This window comes from Pelophylax lessonae (genome assembly GCF_965119305.1).
Source record: "Pelophylax lessonae genome assembly, chromosome: 5".
Lineage (NCBI taxonomy): Eukaryota > Metazoa > Chordata > Amphibia > Anura > Ranidae > Pelophylax > Pelophylax lessonae.
Window position 1 is genome coordinate 136792372 of NC_138772.1, and position 27500 is coordinate 136819871.

The following is a 27500-nucleotide window of genomic DNA, read 5'->3' on the forward strand; positions in this document are numbered from 1 at the left end:
TAATTATTATTTTAATAAAAAGCTCTTGAAGAAATGTGTGCAATTATGGCTTTAACCCCAGATTAACAAGAAAGTAGGGTGGGATTATGAATATACTGGTCATGTACAGAATTTTCAGTCCAATAATGGTGAGAATAAACCATGATGGAAGAGTACTGGCTCTCTGATACATTGGGGGGAAGAAAAAAAGATTAGCAAAAAGGTGTGCAGGGTCATCAGGAAAAATTGAAGTTGGCTGTGAGCTCCCGGATCCTGTTCTCTCGGTTCATCTTCTTGAGTTTCATTCTGCGGTTCTGAAACCAGATTTTTACTTGTCTGTCTGAGAGGTGGACACTGCGGCTGATCTCTAGGCGCCGCTCTCGAGTCAGGTACATGTTGAACAAAAATTCCTTTTCCAGTTCCAGGGTTTGGTGCTTGGTGTATGGACAGCGTTTCTTCCTTCCACTTTTAGCTGTTAACCAGTTGGCCGAATTTTCACTTTTAGAGTGACCTAAAAAACAATAAAGTAATATTACAATACATAGTTTGCAAAAAAACAAAAAAAAAAAAATATATATATATATATATATATTACATGCAAGTGATTCATGAACATAGTGATGTGAGGTTAACCCAAGCATTTGCATAATGCTTAATATTTTTTTTTGCAACTACCCAGTGTGCTACCACTGCTTCTATTATTAACAAGAGTCTAATCTGCAGTAGTAGATGTTGGAGTACTGCAATATGAAAAAATGAAATTTAACGTCAGCAGTGACATAACGATTACAGTAGGTAACATAATGCTGCATAATATTCCTCTGAGAAAGTTTAACCTCTGTGGGTATTGGTATATACTTATGTTGTTTCCAGTAGGTATATATAAATATATGTATATATACATATACATATATATATATATATATATATATATATATATATATATATATATATATATATATATTAATGCTAAATGTGTGTGTTCGCTCTACCTCCCTCTCTTTAGATGTATGTCCCATGGTAACTTATAGCATATGTAATATATATATATATATATATATATAGTATATGCTAAATGTGTGTGTTCTTCCTACCTCCCAATCTTTGTAGATGGATAAATATACAGATAGATTATTTATATATATGTCCCATGGTAATATATATATATATATATATATATATATATATATATAGAGAGAGAGAGAGAGAGAGAGAAAGAGATCTAGATATATCTATATATATATATATATATATATATATATATATATATATATATATATATATATATATATATGTATATATACTAAATGTGTGTGTTATCTTTACCTCCCTCTCTGTAGATGTATGTCCCATGGTAAATGATAGCACATGTCCCATGGTAATATATATATATATATATATATATATATATATATATATATATATATATATATATACTAAATGTGTGTGTTCTCTTTACCTCCCTCTCTGTAGACGTATGTCCCATGGTAAATGGTAGCACATGTCCCATGGTAATATATATATATATATATATATATATATATATATATATAATATATGCTAAATGTATGTGTGTGTTCTCTCTACCTCCCTCTCTGTAGATGGATAAATATATAGAAAGATAGAATATTTACATATATGTTCCATGGTAAAGTATAGTAGATAGATAGATAGATAGATAGATAGATAGATAGATAGATAGATAGATAGATAGATAGATAGATAGATAGATAGATAGATAGATAGATAGATAGATAGATAGATAGATAGATAGATAGATAGATAGATAGATAGATAGATAGATAGATAGATAGAAAGAAATAAAAATGTTTTTGTGTGCAGCTCATAGATATATGTGTTCTGATTCAACAACTGGGCAATGACTACAGGCCAGAGCCTTTCAGAGTGTTGGGTTCGACACTATTCAGGGAAGCAGAGGGCAGTTCACATCTAGTTAACACATATACCAGGGGTATTTACTGTCATATTTTGGATGGGATGTTGGTAGTGGCGCCTGTAGCGCTCTTCAGTCCTATAAATAACTATGCTCTTTTTTTTTATAGTGGGTCTCTACTTCCTCTAGGACAAAGCACAGTTAAGCATGTGGTGTAAAGTTTAGGATGGACAAGATTTTTATGACGTCCTCACGCCCAATTATTAAATAGTTCAAAGGATCATAATAAAAAAGAAAGAGGAGAGAGGGCTTCCTCTGTGATGTCTGGTAATATGTCCCTTCCCTTTGTGATGTAATGTCACATAGAAGAGTGTTAGTGCTCACCTCCGGTGTCTTTCTCCGGGGAATGTTTGCTGCTGTCAGATGGAGCCGGAGAGGAGTCCTCAGCGCCGGAGGAAGAAGTATGGTGATGAGCCTCGTCCTCTGCTATCTGCTGGGCTGCTCCTGGGTGCTTGCTAGGGGGCGACTCCTCGGCGTCTTTCCGCACGTTGTCTGCGGGCATAGAAGACAAAGGCAGGGGCTGGTCGAAGCGGACCTGGGGCTGGGGTACAAAGTGTGGCGGTGCTACAGCAATGTGCCCGGCAGCAGCAGCAGCAGCAGCATAGCCCTTGGATGAGCCATAAGCCTGGGAGAGGCGGAAGTAGCCTGGCACTGGAACAGAGCTGGCATTGTGGCCAGGGCTAGCCTCAGAATTAACCCTTGGGAAAGTGGAAAGGTCAGTGGCAGCAGCTGAAGTCTTAGGGCATTTGTCAGAGTCATAGAGGCAATAGGAGTTCTCTTCTTTAATATTTTGGGTAAAAGAGCAGGAGGTGCTTGCTTGGCTTTCAGGCTGCTCCACACGGCAGGACCTTGGGGCATCTAGCCAGACCTCCATCCCTGGAGCATAGTTCTGAGATGTGGGGGGCGCTGTGTTATTTGGGGGGAGACCTTCATTTCGTTTGCTCAAAACTGGGAAAAGTCCACAGCTCTGTAGCCCATAGGACACCTCGGAGGACGCCTGTGGCAAGTAGACCCCACTTCCCTGGTAGTAGCCCCCAGCTTCTCCTCTGCCTCCGCTGATCAACGAGTCCACCAGGAAAGAGTTTGCAGCCGGACCCTCTGAGCATGACATTGTTGTGGAATAATTTGGCGAAGAGAGCAGATATTCCTTTCTGGCTGACATTTCTTGTGCAAAACATGCTGAATATGATTAGAGATACCCCTGCACCACGGCAAATGAATGCAGCCAATGAAAGCTCACGTCTAGGCACCAACCCCTCCCAGTCCAGTTTCGTATGCAAAGGTTCATCTTAGCTCGACCTCTATAATATATATATATATATATATATATATATATATATATATATATATATATATATATATATATATATATATATATTCATTGACTTATATAAACATAATCATAATACACACTTATTCTAGTGGGCACATCAATCTTTTTTATGCACTGTACTCACTACCCCACAATGCATTGGCTATACTTTTTAAAATAGTGGCTACTTTCATTAAAAAAAGAAAAAAGGTTAGAAGTATCTTTTTTATACAAAATACCATTATATGAGATTTTTCTACATATGCATCATCTATTTACACACAAATAAACTGCACATATACAGAGTGTATAGTATAGAATGGACAATAGAAGAAGAAGAAAAAGGAGTCAGACAGTTATAGAAAGCGAATGGTAAGAATTCTTTGGGGTGGTCTTCAAAGTGATTCCTTAATGGCCAAAGACCATGACCCAGTCGGCATTATAGACCAGCAAATAAGTAAAATACAAAATAAAAACAACGAATTATTATTAGTTGTAGATTTCCTTGTTTGGCTACTTCATGAGACACCAAATTAAAAAATATTAGTTTTTAAAATGAGAAATTTGTAATTGTATACAAAACATTAGACCGTTGGTGTCTATGGTTCTATACATTCTGCAAAGTGTTCTGTTCTACAGCCTAATGGTTCCTAAATCTGTAAAATAAGGTAGGTAGAACGTTACAACCTGATGTTAGAAGAACTGAACTGCACGCCTTTCCCAGGCTCCTGTTGGAGTTTCTGACTTACATTTGGCTAATGTTTTCTTCCTTTTGTTGCAGAGGCTCAGGAAGAAAGATACAAATCATTTCATCAAATATTACTCTATGCAAACCACATTGCTCAGCTCGGATGTGTGGTGTGAAAAAAGTCAGATGAATCAGAGAGTTTATTAGTTGATTTAGTATGTAAATCAGTGCACCGTTTTTAACCGCGCATTCCCAAAGCACTTACCCTTGGCTTTCAGACGATCTGTAGTCTGCTAGAGCAACCTAGTCTGCCTTTGCAAGCTCAAGGAAAATATCTGCTTTTTAAACTCAGTGCTACAGTTTTATTAGCCTCCACTTGTGACTTTCTTCTGGGAAGGCCATATGAAATGAGCAGGGTTCACATGTTTCTGTAAGAATAGGAAGCCTTGGGGCCCTCTCTAAGGTTTCTGCACTGCTGGACGAGTTACTGAATACAAGAACCATCCCCTACTTATAGCACCCCAGTAAAACACTTTACTCCCACGTTTAGAACTTGTAAAACCTTTCCCTTTAATACCAGTGCAATAAGACCACAGCCAGTCATTGTACATGTCCCACAAGCCAGTCTACCCTACAATATACATTGTTATTTTTTTCCCCTTCAAATCTTATTGATAACTGGCTAGTTACATTTCCCATTATAGCTATTATAGTTTATAAACTGCATACAAGCTAGCAAGCTAGTGTGTATTAGAAAACACACGCTTACGTCACATTCAGGGCTTTTTGTATAACACCCCGCCTCAGTAAAGTTAATTCCATATTTGGAGAAACACCCACACACCAGAGAAATAAAATAGCAAAATAAAATGCATTGCACGCCTATATATATATATATATATATATATATATATATACAATAAAAAAATAGAAAAAATAGACAAATAGATGAAAATGTATAATAAAAATTAAAGCAAATAAAACGTCTTAAATAGCAAAATAAAATGCCCACACCTATACGAAAATAAGAATCACCCCCCACACCCCCCATCACACACACACACACACACATATATATATATATATATATATATATAATAAAAATATTAGAAAAATACTTAGAAAAACAAATAAATATATATATTTACAAAATATAAATAAAAAAATTAAATATATATACAAAATATAAAAAAGAAAATTTAAGAAATAAATTATATATATATATATATATATATATATATATATATATATATATTTATACACAAAATATAGATAAAAAATTAAATATATAAATACATTCCAAATATATATATATATATATATATATATATATAATTTGTTTATTTAATTTTCGTATTTATGTTTTGTATATATTTATATACATACATATATAATATATATATATATATATATATATATATATATATATATATATATAATATATATTATATATATATATATATATATATATATATATATATATATATATACATTATATATCATTTTCAGGGTTATGTTGGGCTTTTAACATCTGTAGTGACGTCATCGAAATAAGAAACTGTGATATGTAAGCTAGAGGTATGATACATATTTAACTCATCACCGCCAGCTAAATATTTCTACTTAAAAATGCTAAGAACGTATGTTTTTTTTTTTTCTTTTTTCCTGTAAACGAGAAAAATGTAACTGTTTCATGTATGTGAGTGAGACACAACAAAAGGCTCAGTGTCACATGTTTCAAGGGCCATGTTCAATAGTACAAGCCCAGGAGAGTCTATTGTAGACCATTGCCCTCCAGATGTAATTAATATCAGAAGTATTGTCGTATAATAGCATATCACAGAAAGAAAGGTGTGGATATGGAAGATTGGATGAGTGCAGATGTGTTTATACAAAGAAATCTGGATGCCTTTTATAGTCAGGCACACGTCTAGTTCATGAAGTTTAATAGCCCAGTGGTGTGCGGGATCCATTCTTTTCTTTAATCACTAACAAGAGCAAGGCAAATAGTAAACTAGTATCATCAAACTCAGTCAAGTAAAACTAATACATCACATTTAAATCTTAACTATAAACGATAAATGGTCAGTTTGGAGCTTAGAGGAACAATTCGGCGAGTGAAAGCTGTGCTTTGTGCCAAACTACTTTTTAAATACCGAATGGAATCTCTTTTCAAGAACAAATGGGACTTATGTGAATAGAGATTTTCCCCTTACAGAGCCAGGCAGCCAACGTTCTATTAGGAGAGCTGCCTGCTCCATTCTAGTGAAAGGACAGTGCATACCTAAATTTGTATCAAAGGTACAAACAGCTCCCAAATATCTCTGTTATTTCAATAAACTCTCAAATCCAAAACTTGCCCTAAAATGCTAATCTCAAAACGCCATATAAACAAAGAGGGACACAACGCATGTAAAATGTGTGTAGCCACCAATCAAAAACAAGATAGTTATTAAATTATAACCACTCAAATCTGTATGTTTTTATCTGTACAGTAAGAATGAATAACAATTCCAGGGTCAACAAAAATCCTAATAACATATATCCCTATATATTTGACTGTTTGCATAATAGATTTCTTGAAATTTGACAGTTTGTACATTTCTTTTTGTTCTTATTTTCGTATTAGACAACTGTAAACTGTCAAAAATGTGCATGGTTGCCAAATAGTTTCATTTTCCCCTGGATTGGATCCAGGGTGGTGCTTTGAATCAGATGGAGGGCTCCCTGGTGCCAAGATTGGTGACAAATGCCTATTAATGTTACAATAATACTTTTACACCCAGATATACATGAGCTTGGTTATTATCGAAGCACAACTGAAACCATTCGGTGTAAACACCTTCTTGAAGACATTTCAACATGAACCCTACATTAGCAGGGGATTTATTGTTTTTAAATAACCCTTAAAGACATGGTTTTGCTATGCTATGAGTAGGTAAACATATTAAGCAGCTTTATTTTAGATTTTTTTTCAACATTAATAGTGGACATGTGAAAAAATGGGTGTTTGCATTGGGTGTGATTTACTAAATGTTCACTCTTGGTAAAACCAACTTGTGTTCATTTCCAACACCCAATTATAAGCAATATTTGGGGGGAAAAAAGAAGAACTTCTGTTGCACATGATTGGGTATTGGAAGTGCAAACAGGTTAACTTTAGATCGAAAAGCACTTAAGTAAAATAACGCCAGTGTTAATTTAGGACAAGGCACTGTTCTCACTGGATCTGGGCTCCAGATTCACATCAGCACGATCAAAGTTTAAAATCACAATACTTAAATAACATACATAACATGTGTTTCAAATGTCAGATTAAACCTGGATAAAAGGGATGATACAACCAATTTTACTATAAATATTTCAGTGCAGACAGGCGTTACAATTGTGAGTACAGTGTCCAAAAAATACTACAGGAAGTACTTCATTTTATTGCATAACTGAATTTTTTTCAGTAGGAGTCCTAAATAATCTTTGCTGTGGTAGCACATGCTGTTTTCCTTTGGGTGAGAATAAAACCTCAGATAAATTGCATCAGGTATGTGGGACTTCCTCTAAAAGCTCCTTGGCCCCTCTGTCTGTGTTTCTGGGAATCTGAATTAAACCAAATACTGTATTTTTCAAAACACATTTATCAGTATAAAACTGTAACTTATAAAGTGTATAGTTATATGTCAAATACACGGCAGCTTAATGCAATGTCGCCTTGGATGGCAGTTAAAATGTTATCAACATACATTTCCTTGTTCATTTAATTTGACATTAGCTGTTAATTATCAGATTACATTTGTTTTCAGTGCATCATTGTGGGTCATACAATACTTTTGGTCCTGCATTTATTGGCCAGTTTATAGTATTTATACATTTCCCTGGACTGGTTTAAAAGAAACACAGTCTGCAAGAACAAATAAAAACCTCTATTTATCAACATTTTTATCATCCAAATTAGTATAAAAAATTGAATTAAAGATAAGTGCCTTATGTTGTCATTGTGTGCCAAAAGGGGTAACAAGGTTAACCATATTTGTTGCACATATTGTAATCATCCTATACTTTTACATTAGGTAACTATGTAAAATCTCACATACCTGTACAACTTATATTAACTATTAATGTGCCTGATAGAAAAAAACAATCCCTTTACATGCCACATTTATATAGGGTTGTGCTAACAGAAAAAAAGAAATAGATGGCTATTACTTTAGTAAAGAAAAATGTGGCATTCCTGTAACCCTATTGTAGCCTTATTACCTTGATTTTGTCTGATATAAGTGCAGATACCAAACAAACAAATAGATATACATCCCTGACATCTCAAACCTTGCAGCATTTATGTTCACTGGTTTAGTAAGCAAGTACACATGGGGGTTAATTTACTAAAACCAGAGAGTGCAAAATCTGGCGCAGCAGTGCATGGTAGCCAATCAGCTTCTAACTTCAGCTTGTTTAATTAGGCTTTGACAAAAGAAAAAAAAAAACAATCTGGAAGCTGATTGGTTACTATGCAGAGCTGCACCATATTTTGCACCATCCAGTTTTAGTAAATCAACCCCAGTGTGTTTCAACGTTCTGTTATATAGCTGTCTGTCAGTCCGTCTGTGTGTGTCTGTCTATCTATTTAATTATCTATCACTAGTAGTCAAAAACATAGCAGCTTCCGCCATATCCCATCTAACAAGACCATTTATATAAATCCAGTAGCACTGAGAACATTTTGCCATGTATGTTGTGATGGCAGCAGGTAGCTTTACACTTACATGCTTCGTTCTGTAGAATAAAAAATTGGATAATTGCACGTTTATCACAATTTTCTATATATTTATCAGGCATAATTCTGCATTATTGTGACTTACCTTGGCTGCTTTGTCCATCACAATTATTTTATTTTTTACATTTTAAACCTGTATTTTCCAAAGCATCAGCTTGCATTAATCAAATGGTGACTGACAAACTTTGCTCTTGAGATAAAACCTGTAATTTCTCTGTAGAGTCTCCTTGCTTGATAAGAAGAGAACAAAGGCCAAGATTCTAGCATTGGCTTCTCCTGGCACAGCGGCTTTGACATTGATCTGGACAGCGCCATCTTGTGGCCAATCCGTTTCCATGTACATTTGAAACTATTTTCTCCTCTTTTTTTCTCCTGTTGTTGTCATCCTAAAGAGATGCTAGAGAGTCCATTCAAGCAACTGTTGGAAAGCACTGATATCACGTTCACAAAAATGGCTGCATAGCCTGTGTTTAGTTTATAGCCCCGCATTCCAAATATGCAAATCACAAATCACAGACACGTTTTATTGCTGAATTGCCTTAGCAACACAGAGCATGAGCTTTTATTGGGTCAGGAGACCAAAGACTCTGGCGGATAAACTGCAGGCCTCTAGGGTCTAGAGCATTTGCAAGGGAAACCAGTTAATATTTAACCCAGAAAGGAAATATCCTGTAAACTTTTTTTTTCTACCTAATTCTTTAGTTCTCCTTCCTTGTTTTAGAACACTGTTGATGCAATTTGGACTTTTTTGTGTTTGCCAGAGGAAGAGATAATGCATTAAACTTTTTTTTTTTTCTTTCTTACAATTATAAGATAAAAGATAAGCCTCAGCCTGTGCAATGTTTGACATTTCTCTTGCAGTGACATATAAACACCAAAGAAATCTGTAAACAATAGAGGATCACCGAATCCTAGACACTCAAGGTTATGTGCGATGTCCAACAATAGCTCCATAGAAGTTCAAAGCCAGATAGCCATTCTGCAATAAAATATGTACAAACAGGCTATGACCAAAAAAAATGAAATGGAGTCCTTCAATATTGACTTTTACATTCAAAACAAAAGAGAAAGAGACCAGTATTAAAAATGATGGAAGCCAACGAACCCATGTATGATAGAAGCTTTAAAAGAGAGTATAAACAGCAAAACATGGGTTATTTAGGTGCAACTTCACTGCCTTTCCCCCCTTCTACTAGGCCACTAAAAAGAATACGCCAAGACAATAGCTATGAAAATGGAATCCATCTCTCAATCAATAATTCTCAATCAGTGACCTCGTCAGGCTGAGACTGCAGCGTCAGCATTTACTGGAGAAATCTATTAAAAGTGGGAGCACGTTGCCTGCAGTCTGCAGATTATTAATCATATATTGCAGGTGTAACTTTAATGTGTATAGAAGAAGGCAACACAAGGTAACAGTATTGTACTTCCAACCAGTTTTATTTGTCTTGTGTGTGCTCTCCTGCTGTTTACATGCATCCCACCAAAACTGCATGGAACAAACTCTATATACATATCAAATATGCATTTGTAAGTAAACAGTGACATAAAATAACTTGTAGCTGCGTGATCTATGGCAAAATATCTCATTCACCCAAGAGCAAAAAAAAAACAAAAAAAAAAAACGAATTTGTAGAAAAATTAAAAAAAAACAATTAAAAGATGATAATTTTGAAAAAAAAACTATAGAAAATAATAAAAGAAAAATGTGGAAATAAAACACGTTTTGAATGAAATACGAAATGGCATTTATTTACACTTAACTTGTAAAACATATGAAACATACATTCAAACAGAGATAGTACAAATAGAGCATCGTGTCCCCATAAACGAATATATATTTTCAAATATCTGTTATAATTGCTTTTAATAACTTTGGTTCTTTTTTTATTTTTAGGATTTATATATATTTAAAATGAGAGTTAAGTCTAAACATAATCTATGGACTGGGCGCATAAATTCAGATTAAAATAATAGATCTGACTTTATTTTGGTACAAAGGAATGATATATACTATTGAAGATTATTGATCATTTCATGTGTATGATGGTTATGTCATTGTCTGGCTGCACAGTTGATTGGAATAGATCATAATAGGATGGAGGACTTGTCTAATATTTCTGTGGTTACTCCACAGGCCAGTCCTAGACAAAAGATTGATATTAGCAAACAAAGTGCATATTTTAGACCACATTGGTGACATTAGCTGTGACTGATAAGAGTGCTCAAAGAACCAACACAGTAGGACACTTGAAAATTAAACTAACCAGTAAACCACATGCCCTATTGATTTGAATTGCAATAATAACAGCTTCTGGAACAGTACATTGGATTGATGGTGCGGTGGTGATCACAAACAGAAGACTTTGATAGCAACTTGATAACCCAATCTGAACGTTGAAATTGGTCCTTTAGAATCTGTACCAACATCAGACTGAAAATAAAAAAAAGTATTTGTCCAGTTACATACACACAACCCAAAAAATGTGTGTGAATAATTGGTGATTGCCTTTCTCCAAGCATATGGCGCTGGAAAATGGAAGGAGAACTACTACCCTTATCCTCCCCGTCACATGTCCAGACACAAGATCAGAGGCAGAGAGGCTCCAGATGTGTTGTTCATGAACAAATGGTACTTCCCATTGTCTGTAAGTCACACGCACATCCACATACATGTAACCTTGTGGCTTGACCTTGTCGTGAGCAAAAAAAAAAAAAAGGATTTGGCAGATCCGGGAAAACGTTGTTACTCTCATAAGAGGGGGTTGGCGGAGTAATACTGCAATCGGTCCCTGTTAATTTTTTTCTCTTTCATCCTCCTATTTTGAAACCATATCTTGACCTGTCGGTCGGTTAAATTCAGCATTCGTGAAAGCTGTAGCCTTTTTTCTTTGTTAATATAGACACTGAAGAAAAACTCCCTTTCCAGTTCCCTAATTTGATATTTGGTGTAAGGACACCTCTTTTTACGGGTACGTTGTCCACCTGTGGAACAAGAACAAATACCATACTGTTATGGTGGAATAGTGTGCTTTACAATCCTCTCCAATAAAAGTCATTTACTGAATCACTGTACCCTAAGGGGTTCAGAGTCCCAGCAGCACTACACGCAAACCCAGCGCATAAATAGTTAAAAAGTAATGCACTTATGGGCTCTATTAAACAAAACGTGTTTACAGCCTCTGTTTATATTGCTGATTATATAATTTTTATGACTCGTCTACTACAGTAGAAACTATAGTATAATCTATTAATAGAATTCGAGGAGCTAAATAATATTGTAATATAGGAATATTTTATGAACTTGCACACTGACGCCTTGAGTTTCACAGGAACCACAAGAAGTGCAAATACAAGATAATTAATATTTTATGTGATACCAATCATTTCATAGGGTTGCAGAGGTTTGCAGCTCTTGAGATTGGTGAAGAAATTGCAAATCGCATTGTACAATTACACTTTCTTCATAGCTTACAGATAAATGCACACTATTGATGAATGCCTGCATGTATTTACACAATGTGGACAATAAATATCTATCTCTCTCTCTAGATAGATAGATAGATAGATAGATAGATAGATAGATAGATAGATAGATAGATAGATAGATAGATAGATATAGACAGGTTTAAAAAAAATACTACAATCTGGGGCGTAACATAACTGACTTTCCCTATAGCTAGTTGTAGTTGGCCTTATTCATTGGACTTATTCTATAATGTTGAAACAATGCTGTTTTAGCATTATAGAACAGGTCCAGGTAAAAGTCAGTGACTACTATCACTGTGACCTGTAATTCAGAATCTTCACAGACATGTTCAACCCAAATTATAATTCTACAAATGACAACTGACTATTCCTAATGTGTAAGCCAACAGCTAGTTGTAATTGGTCACATTCAATTGGACCTATTCTATACTGTTGAAACAATGTTGTTTTAGCATTATGGAACAGGTCCAGGTAAATGTTAGTGACTACTATCAATGTGACCTGCATAAATGAGAACCTTCACAGACATGTTCAACCCAAAATTTAATTATAGGGATGGCAACTGACTTTCCCTAATGTGTAAGCCAACAGCTAGTTGCAGTTGGTCACATTCAATTGGACTTATTCTATACTGTTGAAACAATGTTGTTTTAGCATTATAGAACAGGTCCAGGTAAATGTTAGTGATTACTGTCACTGTGACCTGCATAAATGAGAACCTTCGTAAACATGCTTAACCTAAATATTAATTCTTAGGGATGACAACAGGCTTTCCCTAATGTGTAACCCAATAGCTAGTAGTAGTTGGTCACATTCAACTGGACTGGTTCTATAATGTTGAACTAATGTTTATTTAGCATTATAATACCAGTCCAGGTAAATGTCAGTGACTGCTACCAGTGACCTGCATAAATGAGAACCTTCATAAACATGCTCAACCTAAATATTAATTCTTAGGGATGACAACAGGCTTTCCCAAATGTCTAACCCAATAGCTAGTAGTAGTTGGTCACATTCAGCTGGACTTGTTCTGTAATGTTGAACTAATGTTTATTTAGCATTATAATACAAATCCAGTTAAATTTCAACTACTACCAGTGACCTGCATAAATGAGAACCTTTATAAACATGTTCAACCCAAATATTAATTATTAGGGATGACAACAGACTTTGCCTGATGTGTAACAGCTAGTAGTAGTTGGTCACATTCAACTGAACTTGTTCTATAATGTTGAACTAATGTTTATTTAGAATTATAGAACAAGTCCAGTTAAATGTCACTGACTACTATCCATAACCTACATAAATGAGAACCTTCAAAAACATGTTATACCCAAATATTAATTTTTAGGGATGACAACAGACTTCCCCCACTATGTAATAGCCTAGTGGTAGTTGGCCACATTCAGCTGTATTTGTTCTATAATGTTGAACTAATGTTTATTTAGCATTATAGAACAAGTCCAGTTAAATGTCATTGACTGCTACCAGTAAATGAGAACCTTCAGAGGCATGTTCAACCTAAATACAAATAAAATTGTAAGGGATGACAACAGACTGTCCCTAAAATGCTAAACCCAAATCCCAATCTAAGCACCAATTGTCTGACTAAGGGCCCATGATATCTAAATCTAATCAGTTTGGGCTGCTGGCACCCCAAGGTTTTGCAGCTTTCCCATACAGAACCCGTGCCTCTCCTTAAAGCCCCCCAAAAGTGTCAAAGAAGTCCTGCTGGCCAGGCAAGGCAACTTCACATTGCTATCAAAGCATGCAAGGCTTGCTTTTGTGTGTCATTTTATTGGCGTACATTCTTACTGACTCTATTCTCTACAAAACCGACCCCAGAGTTTTAAAAGGGAAAAAAGGGGAAGGATTGTCTTAAGGCATCCATTGGTCGCTGGTATTTCACGGCCAATTTCAGTGCTAAACACGTGATCTAGCCTTTTATAACAAAGTTTTGTTGGGGGAAATCTAAAGGCCCTCCATAAACCTTATATGCTTATAAAACAGCATATAAAATTTTTACCAGCGGTGCGCTCGATTGCAGAGCCTGTGACAGGCAAAGGCGCTGCTGCTGCTGCTGCTGTGTTCATACGTACTCGAGCTATTGGCTTTGTCTTCTATGTTGCCGGAAGATGATTGCGAGCTGCTGTGGCTGCTGCTGCTCTCCGTCCTCCTCTCCTTCTCCTCTGTCTCCCTGCACGGCTCCGAACTTGAAGTTGCGGCCGACGGTCCGGGAAGTTTGTCGCAGTTTTTGTCGCCGGAATAATCCGAGTTCTGGTTCTCTGTGCTGCCATAGGCTGTCTCAAAGAACTGATCAAAGGCTTGTGGCAGCACCCCATTCCTGCCCACTGCGCTATAGAAATTGGAGGAGACGTTGGCATTGGGGTGGTAGACATTGGAGGCGTTTTTGCCGAACATGTCCCCCATGCTGGCAGTGTTGGAGGCAGGGAGGCAGTCTCTGTGCATAATGTCATCTGCTGAATAGCAATGGGGTAGATTGCTCCTGGGGTGCCACTTAGTGGAGGTGTCAATGGCATACTCCCTGAAGGTAACCTCTCTCACAGGCTGCACCTGGGGAAGGTTGGAAGAATAGGAATAGGGCATGGGACGAGAAGAAGGGGTTTGGGGGAGAAAAGAAGGAAGGCTGGAGAAATCTGGACCCGAGACGTAGTAAGTGCAACTTGGCAAATACATGTTAGAGGAACAAGGAACACGCTCATCAAAATCCATCATTAGGCTACCTCGGGCTGTCCGCATTAGCTGAGCTTAACATGATTCTCTAATGCAGCTGCCTCTTTGAAGCAGATCCGTGAAGTAGAAATTTGAAGACGTAAGCTGACGTGGAAATCTATCCCCATCCTTAGCAGGGAGGTGCTGGTCATGTGATCAGATGTTGAAATTGACAAGCTGCGACTATGGACCCTTTTTTCTTTGTAGCCATCTCAAGGGAAGCAACAGATCGTCACTTGCTAGGTTCATAGAAGCATGTAATCTGAAATGTAACTCATGATGGGCTTTTTTTTCTTAGCTCCTACATCCAGTGCCTTTCCTAGATCCATGCATGGGTATGGACTGGGGATAATGTGGAGGCAGGGCGCAATAAAGACATCCCTCATGCTATATTTATCTATCATTCCTAAGTAGTGCAACATTAAAGTCTTTGTCTTCCTCCATAACTCCCTGGCACTTCCCTGTTCTTGAAATAACATTAGAAGCAGTCTGTGCCAAAAAGAACATAGCAAATGTGCGTAAAGAAGCAAAGTCGCCTGTGCACCCTTTCCATAGGATTGCAATTAGGGAGCAAAGTCTCCTGTTCACCCTTTCCAAAGGATTGCAATTAGGGAGCAAAGTCGCCTGTGCACCCTTTCCAAAGGATTGCAATTAGGGAGCAAAGTCTCCTGTTCACCCTTTCCAAAGGATTGCAATTAGGGAGCAAAGTCGCCTGTGCACCCTTTCCAAAGGATTGCAATTAGGGAGCAAAGTCTCCTGTTCACCCTTTCCAAAGGATTGCAATTAGGGAGCAAAGTCGCCTGTGCACCCTTTCCAAAGGATTGCTTTTAGGGAGCAAATTTGCCTATGCACCATTTTCATAGGATTGCAATTAGAAAGCAAAGTCGCCTGTGCACCCTTTCCAAAGGATTGCAATTATGGAGCAAAATCACCTGTGCACCCTTTCCAAAGGATTGCTTTTAGGGAGCAAATTTGTCTATGCACCATTTTCTTAGGATTGCAATTAAAAAGCAAAGTCGCCTGTGCACTCTTTCCAAAGGATTGCTTTTAGGGAGCAAATGTTCCTATGCACCATTTTCATAGGATTGCAATTAGAAAGCAAAGTCGCCTGTGCACCCTTTCCATAGGATTGCAAATATGAAGTAATGTCGCCTGTGCACCCTTTCCATAGGATTGCAATTAGGAAGTAAAGACTTCTGTGTACCCTTTCCATAGGATTGCAACTAGGAAGTAAAGTCTTCTGTGCACCCTTTCCATAGGATTGCAATTAGGGAGCAAAGTCGCCTGTGCAACCTTTCCATAGGATTGCAATTAGGAAGTAATGTCGCCTGTGCACCCTTTCCATAAGACTGCATTTAGGGAGCAAAGTCGCCTGTGCACCCTTTCCATAGGATTGCAATGTAAAGGCATAGATAAAAATTGCCTCTGCTGCATAGAGTGGCAGGATGTGTGGGGCAGACCCCATGCTCCAAGGGAATGTGCAGTGCGACTAACACAAGGCACAGTGCCCCTTCCCCCACACTGACTGCCTGAAACCAAAGTGCAGCTTACTATTTCCTTCCTAGGGTCACGTCTGATCACTTTACACTACACTGGACTTTGCCATAAAGCTTCCATATCACACAGAGGCTTAATAGTTTTAAGGTCTGATCAACCAAGGTTGTGTATCTATCTGTCTATTCTGTGTGTGCTTATAGCCAAGAGTGATTTTCCACCCTAGTCACTGCTCACTTTTTTTTACCCAACCAGAATCAGAGGATGCTTTTTTTTTTTTTACATTTTCATGAACATTATTGGGTTATTAAAGGGAGTAAGACCAGGGTGCATGAGGCTCCTTTAACAAATCAATTCATGTATGTGTTCTTGCAGACTACACACACATAAACGCTGCAAGGTTTGATATGTCAAAGATATGTTTCTATTTGTCTGTTTTCTGTGTGTGCTTATAGCTTTGATTTACTAAGAGTGGTTTCACCCTAGTCAGTGCTTATTTTAAAATCCCAGCCAGAATCAAAGGATGTTTCTTTTATTCAATGTACATGAACATTATTGGGTATTTAAAGTAAATTCAGACTAGGGTGCAAGTGACTCCTTAATCGTCTCATTTATTGGGTTAATAAAACTGGAGAGTGCAAAATCTGGTGCAGCTCTGCATAGAAACCAATTTTTTTTTGCCAAAGCTTACTTAAACAACCTGAAGTCAGAAGCTGATTGGCTACCATTGGCAGCTGCTGCACCAGATTTTGCACTCTCCAGCTTTAGTAAATCAACCTCACATGTGTACTTGCTTACTAAACCAGTGAACATACATGCATGCAAGTTTTGAGATGTCAGGGATGTATATCTATTTTTTTTGTTCTGTATCTGCACTTATATTCTTGATTTACTAAAATGTTCACCCTAGCTAGTGCTCACTTGAAATACCCAACCAGAATCATAGGATGTTTCTCTTTTCTATTTTCGTCAAATACTATTGTATATTATAATGGAACTAAGGCTAGGGAGCAAATTACTCCTTCAGTAATTTAGCTCATTTATGTATACTTGCATCCTACACAAGTGAGCATAAATGCTGCAAGCTTTGATATACCAATGATGTGTATCTATTTGTCTGTTCTTTATGTTTGGGATTATAGCTTGTATTTTAATGTAATTTTCACCCTAGCCAGTGCTCACTTTAAATGCCAAACCAGAATACGAGGAAGTTCTTTTACTTTTTTATTTTTTATTTGCATGAACATTATTGGGTATTTAAAGGGAAGGGTGAATGCAAGCGTCTCCCTTGGTAGTAAAGCTCATTTATGTGTACTTGCTTAGTACACAAATAAGCATAAATGCGGCAAAATAACATGCACGAGATGTCATGAGGATGCAATAATTAGATATCGCTAATTCGATTTTGGAATAGAACTTGTGTGTTTGCATATTAAATATATCAATGCAATGTACATATTTTGAAGGAATGCATATAGTGGTGGATAGATAGATAGATAGATAGATAGATAGATAGATAGATAGATAGATAGATAGATAGATAGATAGATAGATAGATAGATAGATAGATAGATAGATAGATAGATAGATAGATAGATAGATAGATAGATAGATAGATAGATAGATAGATAGATAGTGGATGGATAGATAGATGGATGGATGGATGGATGGATGGGTGGATGGATAGATAGATAGATAGATAGATAGATAGATAGATAGATAGATAGATAGATAGATGGATGGATGGATGGATGGATGGATGGATGGATAGATAGATAGATAGATAGATAGATAGATAGATAGATAGATAGATAGATAGATAGATAGATAGATAGATAGATAGATAGATAGATAGATAGATAGATAGATAGATGGATGGATGGATGGATGGATGGATGGATGGATAGATAGATAGATAGATAGATAGATAGATAGATAGATAGATAGATAGATAGATAGATAGATAGATAGTGGATGGATGGGTGGATGGATAGATAGATAGATAGATAGATAGATAGATAGATAGATAGATAGATAGATAGATAGATAGTTAGTTAGTGGATGGATGGATGGATGGATGGATGGGTGGATGGATAGATAGATAGATAGATAGATAGATAGATAGATAGATGGATAGATAGATAGATGTCCCTTAGACTGGAGACAAAGGCGCCACCACTGCCAAGGCTCGCCCCGCCTCTGAGAAGGAAAACAAATTCTTACACTTGTATTGGGGCTTTTAAGGCTCTAATTGAAGTCGGCGCGTCCAGAAGAAGTGAGCAGAGCTGTAGACTGACCTGCGGTTTTATGGCACTTTTGGCAGTCAACTTCAGCTTGTGTCAGAGCAGACATGGCTGGTCCTGGCCAGAGACTCACAGGAGACGCCACCTACATGCAATCTCTGACGTCCTCTCCACATGTTACATACATCTTAACATTCACTGATATCCCTGTACCATTTTCAGTAAGGTTTGTACTGGGGGGATGGGGAGATGGGGGGGGGGGGCTGTTGCTTTTCTTTACAGACATGGCTGTGGGAGATGCTTTTACATCCTTTGTTCTTGCAGAAATGAGCAGTGGTCGGATATCAGATGAAGAGATAAGGCAGATACCCTCCAATAATTTCAGGAGGTCTTGTTAGGTGTGGATCCTGTCATTTGGCTTTTTTTGTATTTGTATCTAGAACCAGAAAAAAAAAAGATCATCTGAGAGGTGTTTTGTATGAAAGCAAAGCTGGACTCGTGTATTTGACCTTAACATACAGACCTCTACTAACAATAAGGCTTGGTTTGGCCTTGGGACTTGTTATTCCACATCCATGGAGAATAGCTTCTTCACACGATCATACAGACACAAGGAGCATCACCAGATTCTGTTTTTTTTTTTTTTCACTTTGCCTTGGACAGAAATATTCCGCATTGTGTTGTTGTGTGATCACTCGGAATGCATGCTGCAGCTTGTGTCGGTACTTGCAGCGAGAAATGAGCTTGTTGCTCGCCATCTCTTTGTTTGGATGCCATGCTTTTAGCAAGACAAATCCCTCTGAATCAGGGCCATATCACATGAAAGCTGCGGTCAAATGACCATAGTAGCACAGCTAATCTCATCAACCCTTTAACACCCTTTAAAGATTCAAAATGTGGTGTTATGAAAGAAAAAAAAAGGAAAAAAATATTTGATACAACATCTAACAATTGCTGTGTTACACTTAACATCTAAAGTCAAGTTTCAGTGTGTATGTGTGTGTAAGTGTGTGTGTGTGTGTTCTTACTTTTCATGTCTCTTAAAAAATATTTGTCCTCATAGATCGTTGGTGAAATTCTTTGCTATTTTTTATATATGGATATATTGAGACTGATTTACTAAAGGAGTTGAGGGTATTCACCCAAAAAAGGACAGAGTCAATTTATTTATCCAACCTCCAATCATGTCCAATCATATACTGATAAAATAAAAGTTTTCTTTTCACATGATTGGATAAGTTTTGTGTAAATATTCCACACATTCTCAACTCATTCAGCAAATCAACATCTATCTATCTATCTATCTATCTATCTATCTATCTATCTATCTATCTATCTATCTATCTATCTATCTATCTATCTATCTATCTATCTATCTATCTATCTATCTATCTATCTATCTATCTATCTATCTATCTATCTATCTATCTATCTATCACACATACACACACACACACACATATATGTGTGTGTTCTTACTTTTCACGTCTCTTACAAAATAGGTGTCCTCATAGATTATTGGTGAAATGATTTGCTATTTTTTATATATGGCTATATTGAGGCTGATTTACTAAAGGATAGAGTCAATTTATTTATCCAACCTCCAATCATGTCCAAGCATATGCTGATTAAGGTGAAGTTTTCTTTTCACGTGATAGGATAATTGAATTTAATATTTCAAGTCTTGTGTAAATATTCTACACATTCTCAATTCATTCAGCAAATTAACATATTTCTATCTATCTATCTATCTATCTATCTATCTATCTATCTATCTATCTATCTATCTATCTATCTATCTATCTATCTATCTATCTATCTATCTATCTATCTATCTATCTATCTATCTATCTATCTATCTATCTATCTATCTATCTATCTATCTATCTATCCTATCTTACACACATACACACACATGTGTGTGTGTGTGTGTGTGTGTGTGTGTGTGTGTGTGTGTGCTTATACATTTATAGGATTTAAAAAAATAAAAAATAAAAATAAAAAATAGGCTGCCATGTGCTTCTCAAAAAAGGTTCCAAAAATAAAAAAAAATATCTAGGTATGCATAACAGCAGACGCACATAACGGGACAGTGCCCATAAAAGTACACATCAACACTCATACCACCCTATAACGTATTATTCTTCTACGTTTGTTTGTTGGGAAATATATAATTTGTAAAGATAGTTAGCCTGGGTAAGGGTATACATTTTAGCTCAGGATTTCTAATTCGATTTATTTATTTGTTTTTAGATTGCGGTTTCTTAGCTAGTGGATCCATTTTAGTTTTTCCTAAAGAGCCCAGGACTATATTCTGGTCCACCGTGTACATTTTCTAATACGTTAATTATATATAGTAGTCTCTTTTTAGTGGCCATTTACAGGTGCAAGTCTGAGATTATTGCAGGCAATTGCGGGGCTGTGAAAACGAGCAGTCTAGACCGTCTGGCACGCACTGAATAGTCTGCTTTCCACATATGTGGCAACAAGAACCATTGAAATACTAAACCATCGCCTTAAAGCACTACCTATGGAATCAGCCTTTGGATTTTGTTCATGTATTTTTTTTTCCTACTGGTACAAGAATAAGACACAAAAATGCCATTGTGAGTATTTTTTTCTGTGTGGAGATGATATGAATTAGCTTGCAGATAGGACTAGAGGGACTGAAAGTAAGAGGGACAGCAATGCAAAGTATATATCATGCACTTTTGTGGCCTTGCAAAGAATTATTGTTGTCTCCTTATATCAGAAGGTAATTGCAAGTACATGTAATGCCTTGAACTTGACCTCCAAGGTGTGTTTTATCCCTCTCAAATAATATATTGAAAGAAAGCTCATGCTTCTTCCTATTTAAAACCTATTCCACTAGGGGTAGCAATCTTCACAATGGAAAAGATCAGAAAATACAGGAGTTGCTAATCAGTATATAATTTTACAGCATTTTATTGCTAGCAATAGCTCTGCACTAACAAGATGTTTCTGGGCAAAGCATCATCCCTTTATTTAAGACACAGACTTCCTCTTTCAATAGAATTGAACATTATGTAATGCAGTTTCCAACATCCACTTTCTAATGGCAATATAATTTCCCTGGATTGTTTTTCCACGCTACTGGCGTTTTTATAATGGCTGAATATATATATAACCTCGCCTTTATATGTTTTTTTTTTACTGTGTTATTTTAATAATAGAATACCTTGCATGAAAGCTGTCATTTTTTTTCTGTTTTACAGACCACTGTATATACTCTGTTGGTTTAATAAAAAATGTTTATGAATAAAATACATTGGCATTTGTAAAATGTTTTAATTATTTCAAATGTAACGTTTTCATTATTTAAGAATATACTGCTTGGCTCTATATATATATATATATATATATATATATATTTATATATATATATATATATATATATATATATATATATATATATATATATATATATATATTTATTTATATATATATATATTTATATATATATATATATGTATATATATATATATATATATATATATATATATATATATATATATGTATATACAGATAGATAGATAGATAGATAGATAGATAGATAGATAGATAGATAGATAGATAGATAGAAGTATATATCTATGTTTCTGTCTAACTATATAGTTTACTGATAATTTTTTCAACACTTGTCATGATGTAAAAAAATAGATTACTTTCAGGATAGCAGTAAGGCGTAATTTATACACACACACAAATATATTATATTATATATATATATATATATATATATATATATATATATATATATATATATACACATGTATAAATTACGCCTTACTGCCATCCTGAAATTAATCTATTTCTGTGTTGAAAAAATTATCAGTAAAAGTACATAAGTACATGCTGTATATTGCAAGTGATATATATATATATACTTTTAGGCGTACTAGTAAATTAGCTACAAATCCAATTTGGATGATATGTCTGGACAATATACACACATACGTTCATAATACAAAATGAATATTTATCATACATGGTATATAATATCCGAAGCATATAATTACTTCTAATAACATTATTAATATGTTCATTAAAAGCAAGGGGATTATCTAATCCTGCAGTTATAGAATACGAGAATTATTCAAACGGTGTACAAGTTTTGGAAAATATATTATAAATGGCATAAAAGTGTAAAGCCCAGGTATGTATCTAACGTCCAGACCAATCAAAAAAATACATCCAGTACATGCATGATTATCATGCAGTTTTCATGTCAGGTTGACATTGTTGGGCTCAAAAATGTTTTACATCAACTATATATATACACCAGAATTGACTGAATTTCCTCCCCTCCAAACATACACATATACACATGCATTAAAAATATAGAAAAATAGTGTCAATCAACTTAATAATACAATTATAACGACAAAATAATGATAACAATAATATGTTTACGTAAATTTAAGTTCCACCCAATGTAAGAGCTATTGCAGTCTGCATTGACCTTGTGCATCCAGAAGGGGACGTTGTTGCATACAAGTAATGCTAGTACTGCTATGTAGGAGGAATCACATAGAAATAAAACCAAGCAGTGTCCTCAATTATACCAAGTCCTAAAGGCTGTAAACTGCACTCTGCACAAAAAAAAAAAGAATAAGAAGAAGCTTAGGCCTGTTTTACAATACCTCTTCCTTGATAATAGTCTAATTCAGAAACAATTCAGGATGAAAACTATCACCAGGGGCTTCATATAACATATTTGCTGATCAGGCTACCGACATCGCATAAAAAAAAAAGAAAAAAAGAAAAATGGAGACAAAGAAGCGCAGCAATGAATTGTGGAAGCATAGATAAAGCGACAATGATTCCAGGCTTCCTTAACTTACAAAAGGATGAGCAAAAGGCGCACAACGAGCGAAGAGTTTCATTTGGAGGAAGCAAAGTCTTGTTGACAGTATGAGAAAAAAAATAGCAATGTTTAGAAAAAACAAATAAACGTAGAAAATGAAAAGAGAAGCAAGAAAAGTAAAAAAAAAAGGAAGAATTAAAGAAAGATCGAAAGAGGGAGCTTACCCTACACAAACAGGCCTAATGTGAGCGCCAAGTCTTTGGGCTGTCATCATTAATTACAATGGTTTATGATGTGCATTAATATTATAGGTGCGATGTAATTACCTCGCTTGTTATGTATACAACCTGGAGACAGTCCTGATAGGAGAAGGAATTTGGCACAACGTGAAACAACGTCCTTGGGACACAACTTTGCCTTCCTTCCTATCTAGGGACATTTCAGCTACATCACAAAGTTTAAAAACTGGTCCACTACCTCGAGGAGCTCCAACGTGTGAATCATATGCATGGATGTTTTATTAACTCGTTGGCATATGTAGAATGTCAACAGTTGTTTAGTCTGCAATTATATGAATACCAAAGAATTTTATAACTAATAAACTTGAACCTGTAGTAATCTTTTAATGCTGTCCCGGGGATGCCCTGGTGAAATATTAATTTCCTCTGCGAAGTGCTGGACAGTAGTGACACATTTGTTTCGTTGTTAAAAAATATTTGCAGAATAAAAAAAAGTTACACAGAGGATTGTCACATTAGAGCACTCTGGAGACTAGGGATGATATACAATATGACAAGGAATATCTGCCATCCCCTTTTTACTTTTATTTTCATATAGAAGATCAGTACTTCTGGCTGTCTGCTAGGGACACAGAACATTAATTCGATTTCCTTCTTCCTTCACACACAGAGGAAATCATACTAAAAGGGACAACAATTTAATCCTATAGATCTGGGTAATATATATGACAGCACAAGCGCAACAATCACAGCATGCATACATAACCTCTCCCTCTGTTCTACTATTTCTGTTTGCTAAAACGACTTTGGGCCATATATATATATATATATATATATATATATATATATATATATATATATATATATATATATATATAATTCTCAGCTATTCTTTATATAAAGATTTAGAGAGAGAGAGGAGAGAGAGAGAGAGGAGAGAGAGAGAGAGAGAGAAGAGACATAAATGGAAGATTCTCGGCTTGTTTAATGAAACAATAAAAATTATATATATATATATATATATATATATATCTTATATATATTTATATCTATATATACATACATACATATATATATATATATATATATATGTGTGTATATAAAGCTAAAAGTTTAGAATCTTCACTCAATAAATAATTTCAGTAAGTATTAATTTAATTTTCCTATCATGCAGTTTATTTCATCTGCACAGAATTCAACATGAGTGAACACAGCTACTATTTATTCAGTGAAGATCCTCAACTAATTTAGTAAATCAGCTTCCTATACTAATCTATGTACATATAAACACACAGGGATGCATACACGTACATAGATATATGTATCAGATTGACTTTAGATGTCATTGCAGAAGAAAAAATTAGAAATACAGGCTATAAAAGAATGAAATGAGAATCTAGGATAAAGGGAAGAAGGCAAAAACAATAACACCCAATCACTGATTGCACAAGTAGCATGCTGCTCCAATCAGGGTTTGTCTTCTGTGGAATTGGAATGCATCTTGCTAATGCAAATTGTTATGCTTGGTACAGATATTCAATGGAAAACAAAACAGGAGACTTTTTTTTTTTTTTGCAAAAGACAGTATGTGTAAACCTAGACAGCATAGAATTTTGCTTGGTCTTAGGGGAACCTGATCCAAGTTCAAGTTGAAGGTTTGAAAATGTGCGTACTCTCTCCAGTAAAACATATTTTTATTTGCTTATTCGATTTATTTAATATTGTGATTCAGAAGGGTTGATTTACTAAAACTTGAGAGTGCAATATCTTGTGAAGCTGTGCATGGTAGCCAAAGAGCTTCTAACTTCAGCTTGTTCAATTAAGTTTTGGCAAAATAAAAAAAATGGAATCTGATTGATTTCTATTTAGAGCTGCACCAGATATTGCACTCTCCAGTTTTAGTAAATCACTCCATAGTCTTCAAAACTAGGTTAAACCAATAATACAATTACCCTGCTAAATGTTTTGATAATTAAATTAAGAGGGGGAAGACATTTTAATTATACCTTAAGTACATTAATAAACTTTACTTTTTCTGTAAAGAGTATATTCATATTTTAGTCTTTTATATTATGAACACTACAAAATCAGTGGAATCAATTTGTAAACGTCATATTTTTCTATGGAAATTTTATATTTGGTAAACTTGACCGTAGTTTAGCCCTATCAAACTGTCTGCTTCATGCACACTTGGCTTAAATAAATCGCCAGTTCCCAATTGTACACATGCGTTGAGGAGTAATGTTTTTTTTCTGCCAGAGAACTCTAAACAAAACGCTCATAGCATTTTTGTACAAAGTTTAGAGGAGTTTAGGAGAGCTTTGCGTTTTTTCTGCCACTAAGCTCCAATCAGAAACGCAAACCAGAAGGTTTTTTTTCTTCTCCTGCTTCTAAATGCTGAACTTAAAATATGCCTCCAAAAAGTCCTCATGTGCATGGACACATAAAATAGCATTGAGCTGCTTCTACAGGAAAACCATAAAAACTCCCGTAGAAGCAGCATTGTAGTGCCACTGTGCATGGACCAATGAAAAACATATCCCCCAGTATGCTTTACATAGTATGTGACATATAACTGTGCAAAAAAGAAAAGTTTGTTTTCCTATAAATACACCTATGCAGCATTCCCATAGGCCAATTATAGATCAATGTGACTTGTAATAATAATAAATAAAAAAAAAAGTTTATTCCAGTAATTAGAGGGGAAAAAATAATCATTTGTGGACTATTTAAAATATGGTTATTCACGATTATTTAAATATTCAAGGTGTTCCTTCCAAAGAAAGATTCGGTAAAACAAACAGCTAATACCCCTTTATATTAATACAAAATGTAGATTTAACCGAAAATTGCTTTCTGTCAATTGCACATACTTTATGTCATGCAAGTAAACCACAGCAGCCGAATGAACTTCAATAAAACTTGTAATTAATATGAATTAGTAGGTTACAAGTTCAGACAATAACAAAAACCAGCAATTATAGTTCTTGTACCAGCAGCATTGCAGATATGTCTTTGAACACCAGATGGCGCTATTCATCTACTAATCCCAAAGATGCCTATTCATGAGCTGTCAGAAGTCAAGGTCACAAATTGTCTCTTTTCGTCAAGGTCAAGGTTTAAGGCCTTCCAATCCAGTCGTTTCAACAAACGACAAAGCTTTTGCAAATGAAAAAAAAAAAAAAAAAACAGCTTTAAAATAGCTGTAATGTAATTGTAAAATTCCCAATTCTACAGATGCTTTTCTTTAGCAATGTGACCATACCATAATTCTGCTTCAGTCCAATGCGATGATATGTACAATTTCATTAATTTACCTGATATAATTTTTTTTTTGGCAACTAACTAAACTAAGTTGATTTATATTGGTTATCTAGCACAGGAATTGAAGTTGTATCTCTCTGCTGTTTCACACAATACGAAATTTAGCTTATTCACAGTTAGCTATATTTTTACTATAATACCAATGTACATTTTTTATCAGGCAAAATAAAATTCATGGTGCACAAATAATGTTCACAGTGCGCTAATTTATTATTTACATGATAATATTTTAGAGTGAGTAAAGAAGAAACAAATATTCAAATAAATGATTACGTTAAAAGTGCTGAAATTTTTGGCTACCATTTCTATTGCGGCCAGATACAAACCATACAGAAAATAAAAATTAAAAAAAGGATAATTTATGCCAACCTTAGAAAAAAAACTCCACTTTTAAATATCTTACGATGATTTTTTTTTCAGTATTATTTTATAAAGGCATATCTATATAC

At 35.3% G+C, this 27500-nt stretch overlaps 2 protein-coding genes and 1 long non-coding RNA gene across 3 annotated transcripts in view; 1 reads left to right on the plus strand and 2 right to left on the minus strand.

Annotated features, from left to right (window-relative positions):
• Window positions 1-3197, minus strand: part of HOXA10 (homeobox A10) — a 3907-nt gene extending 710 nt beyond the window's left edge. The window contains exons 1-2 of the mRNA XM_082257986.1: window positions 2258-3197; window positions 1-490 (exon numbers count right to left, since the gene is read on the minus strand). The exon at window positions 1-490 is cut by the window's left edge and continues 710 nt beyond it. Coding sequence (XP_082114112.1) covers window positions 216-490; window positions 2258-3095 — 1113 coding nt within the window. The 5' untranslated portion in view covers window positions 3096-3197 and the 3' untranslated portion in view covers window positions 1-215. The remainder of the gene's footprint in view (window positions 491-2257) is intronic.
• LOC309555820 lies at window positions 2541-10127 on the plus strand. Its single transcript, XR_014225281.1, has 3 exons — window positions 2541-2648; window positions 8922-9038; window positions 9898-10127. It is a non-coding gene; the product is annotated as an uncharacterized lncRNA (long non-coding RNA).
• A 519-nt stretch (window positions 10128-10646) lies between these two features.
• HOXA11 (homeobox A11) lies at window positions 10647-15210 on the minus strand. The gene is made up of 2 exons (XM_082258514.1): window positions 14290-15210; window positions 10647-11686 (listed from the first exon to the last, which is right to left on the minus strand). Exons 1-2 carry the CDS (start codon window positions 14948-14950, stop codon window positions 11454-11456), a joined length of 894 nt encoding a protein of 297 aa, XP_082114640.1. The 5' UTR covers window positions 14951-15210; the 3' UTR covers window positions 10647-11453.
• Between the last annotated feature and the right edge of the window lie 12290 nt (window positions 15211-27500).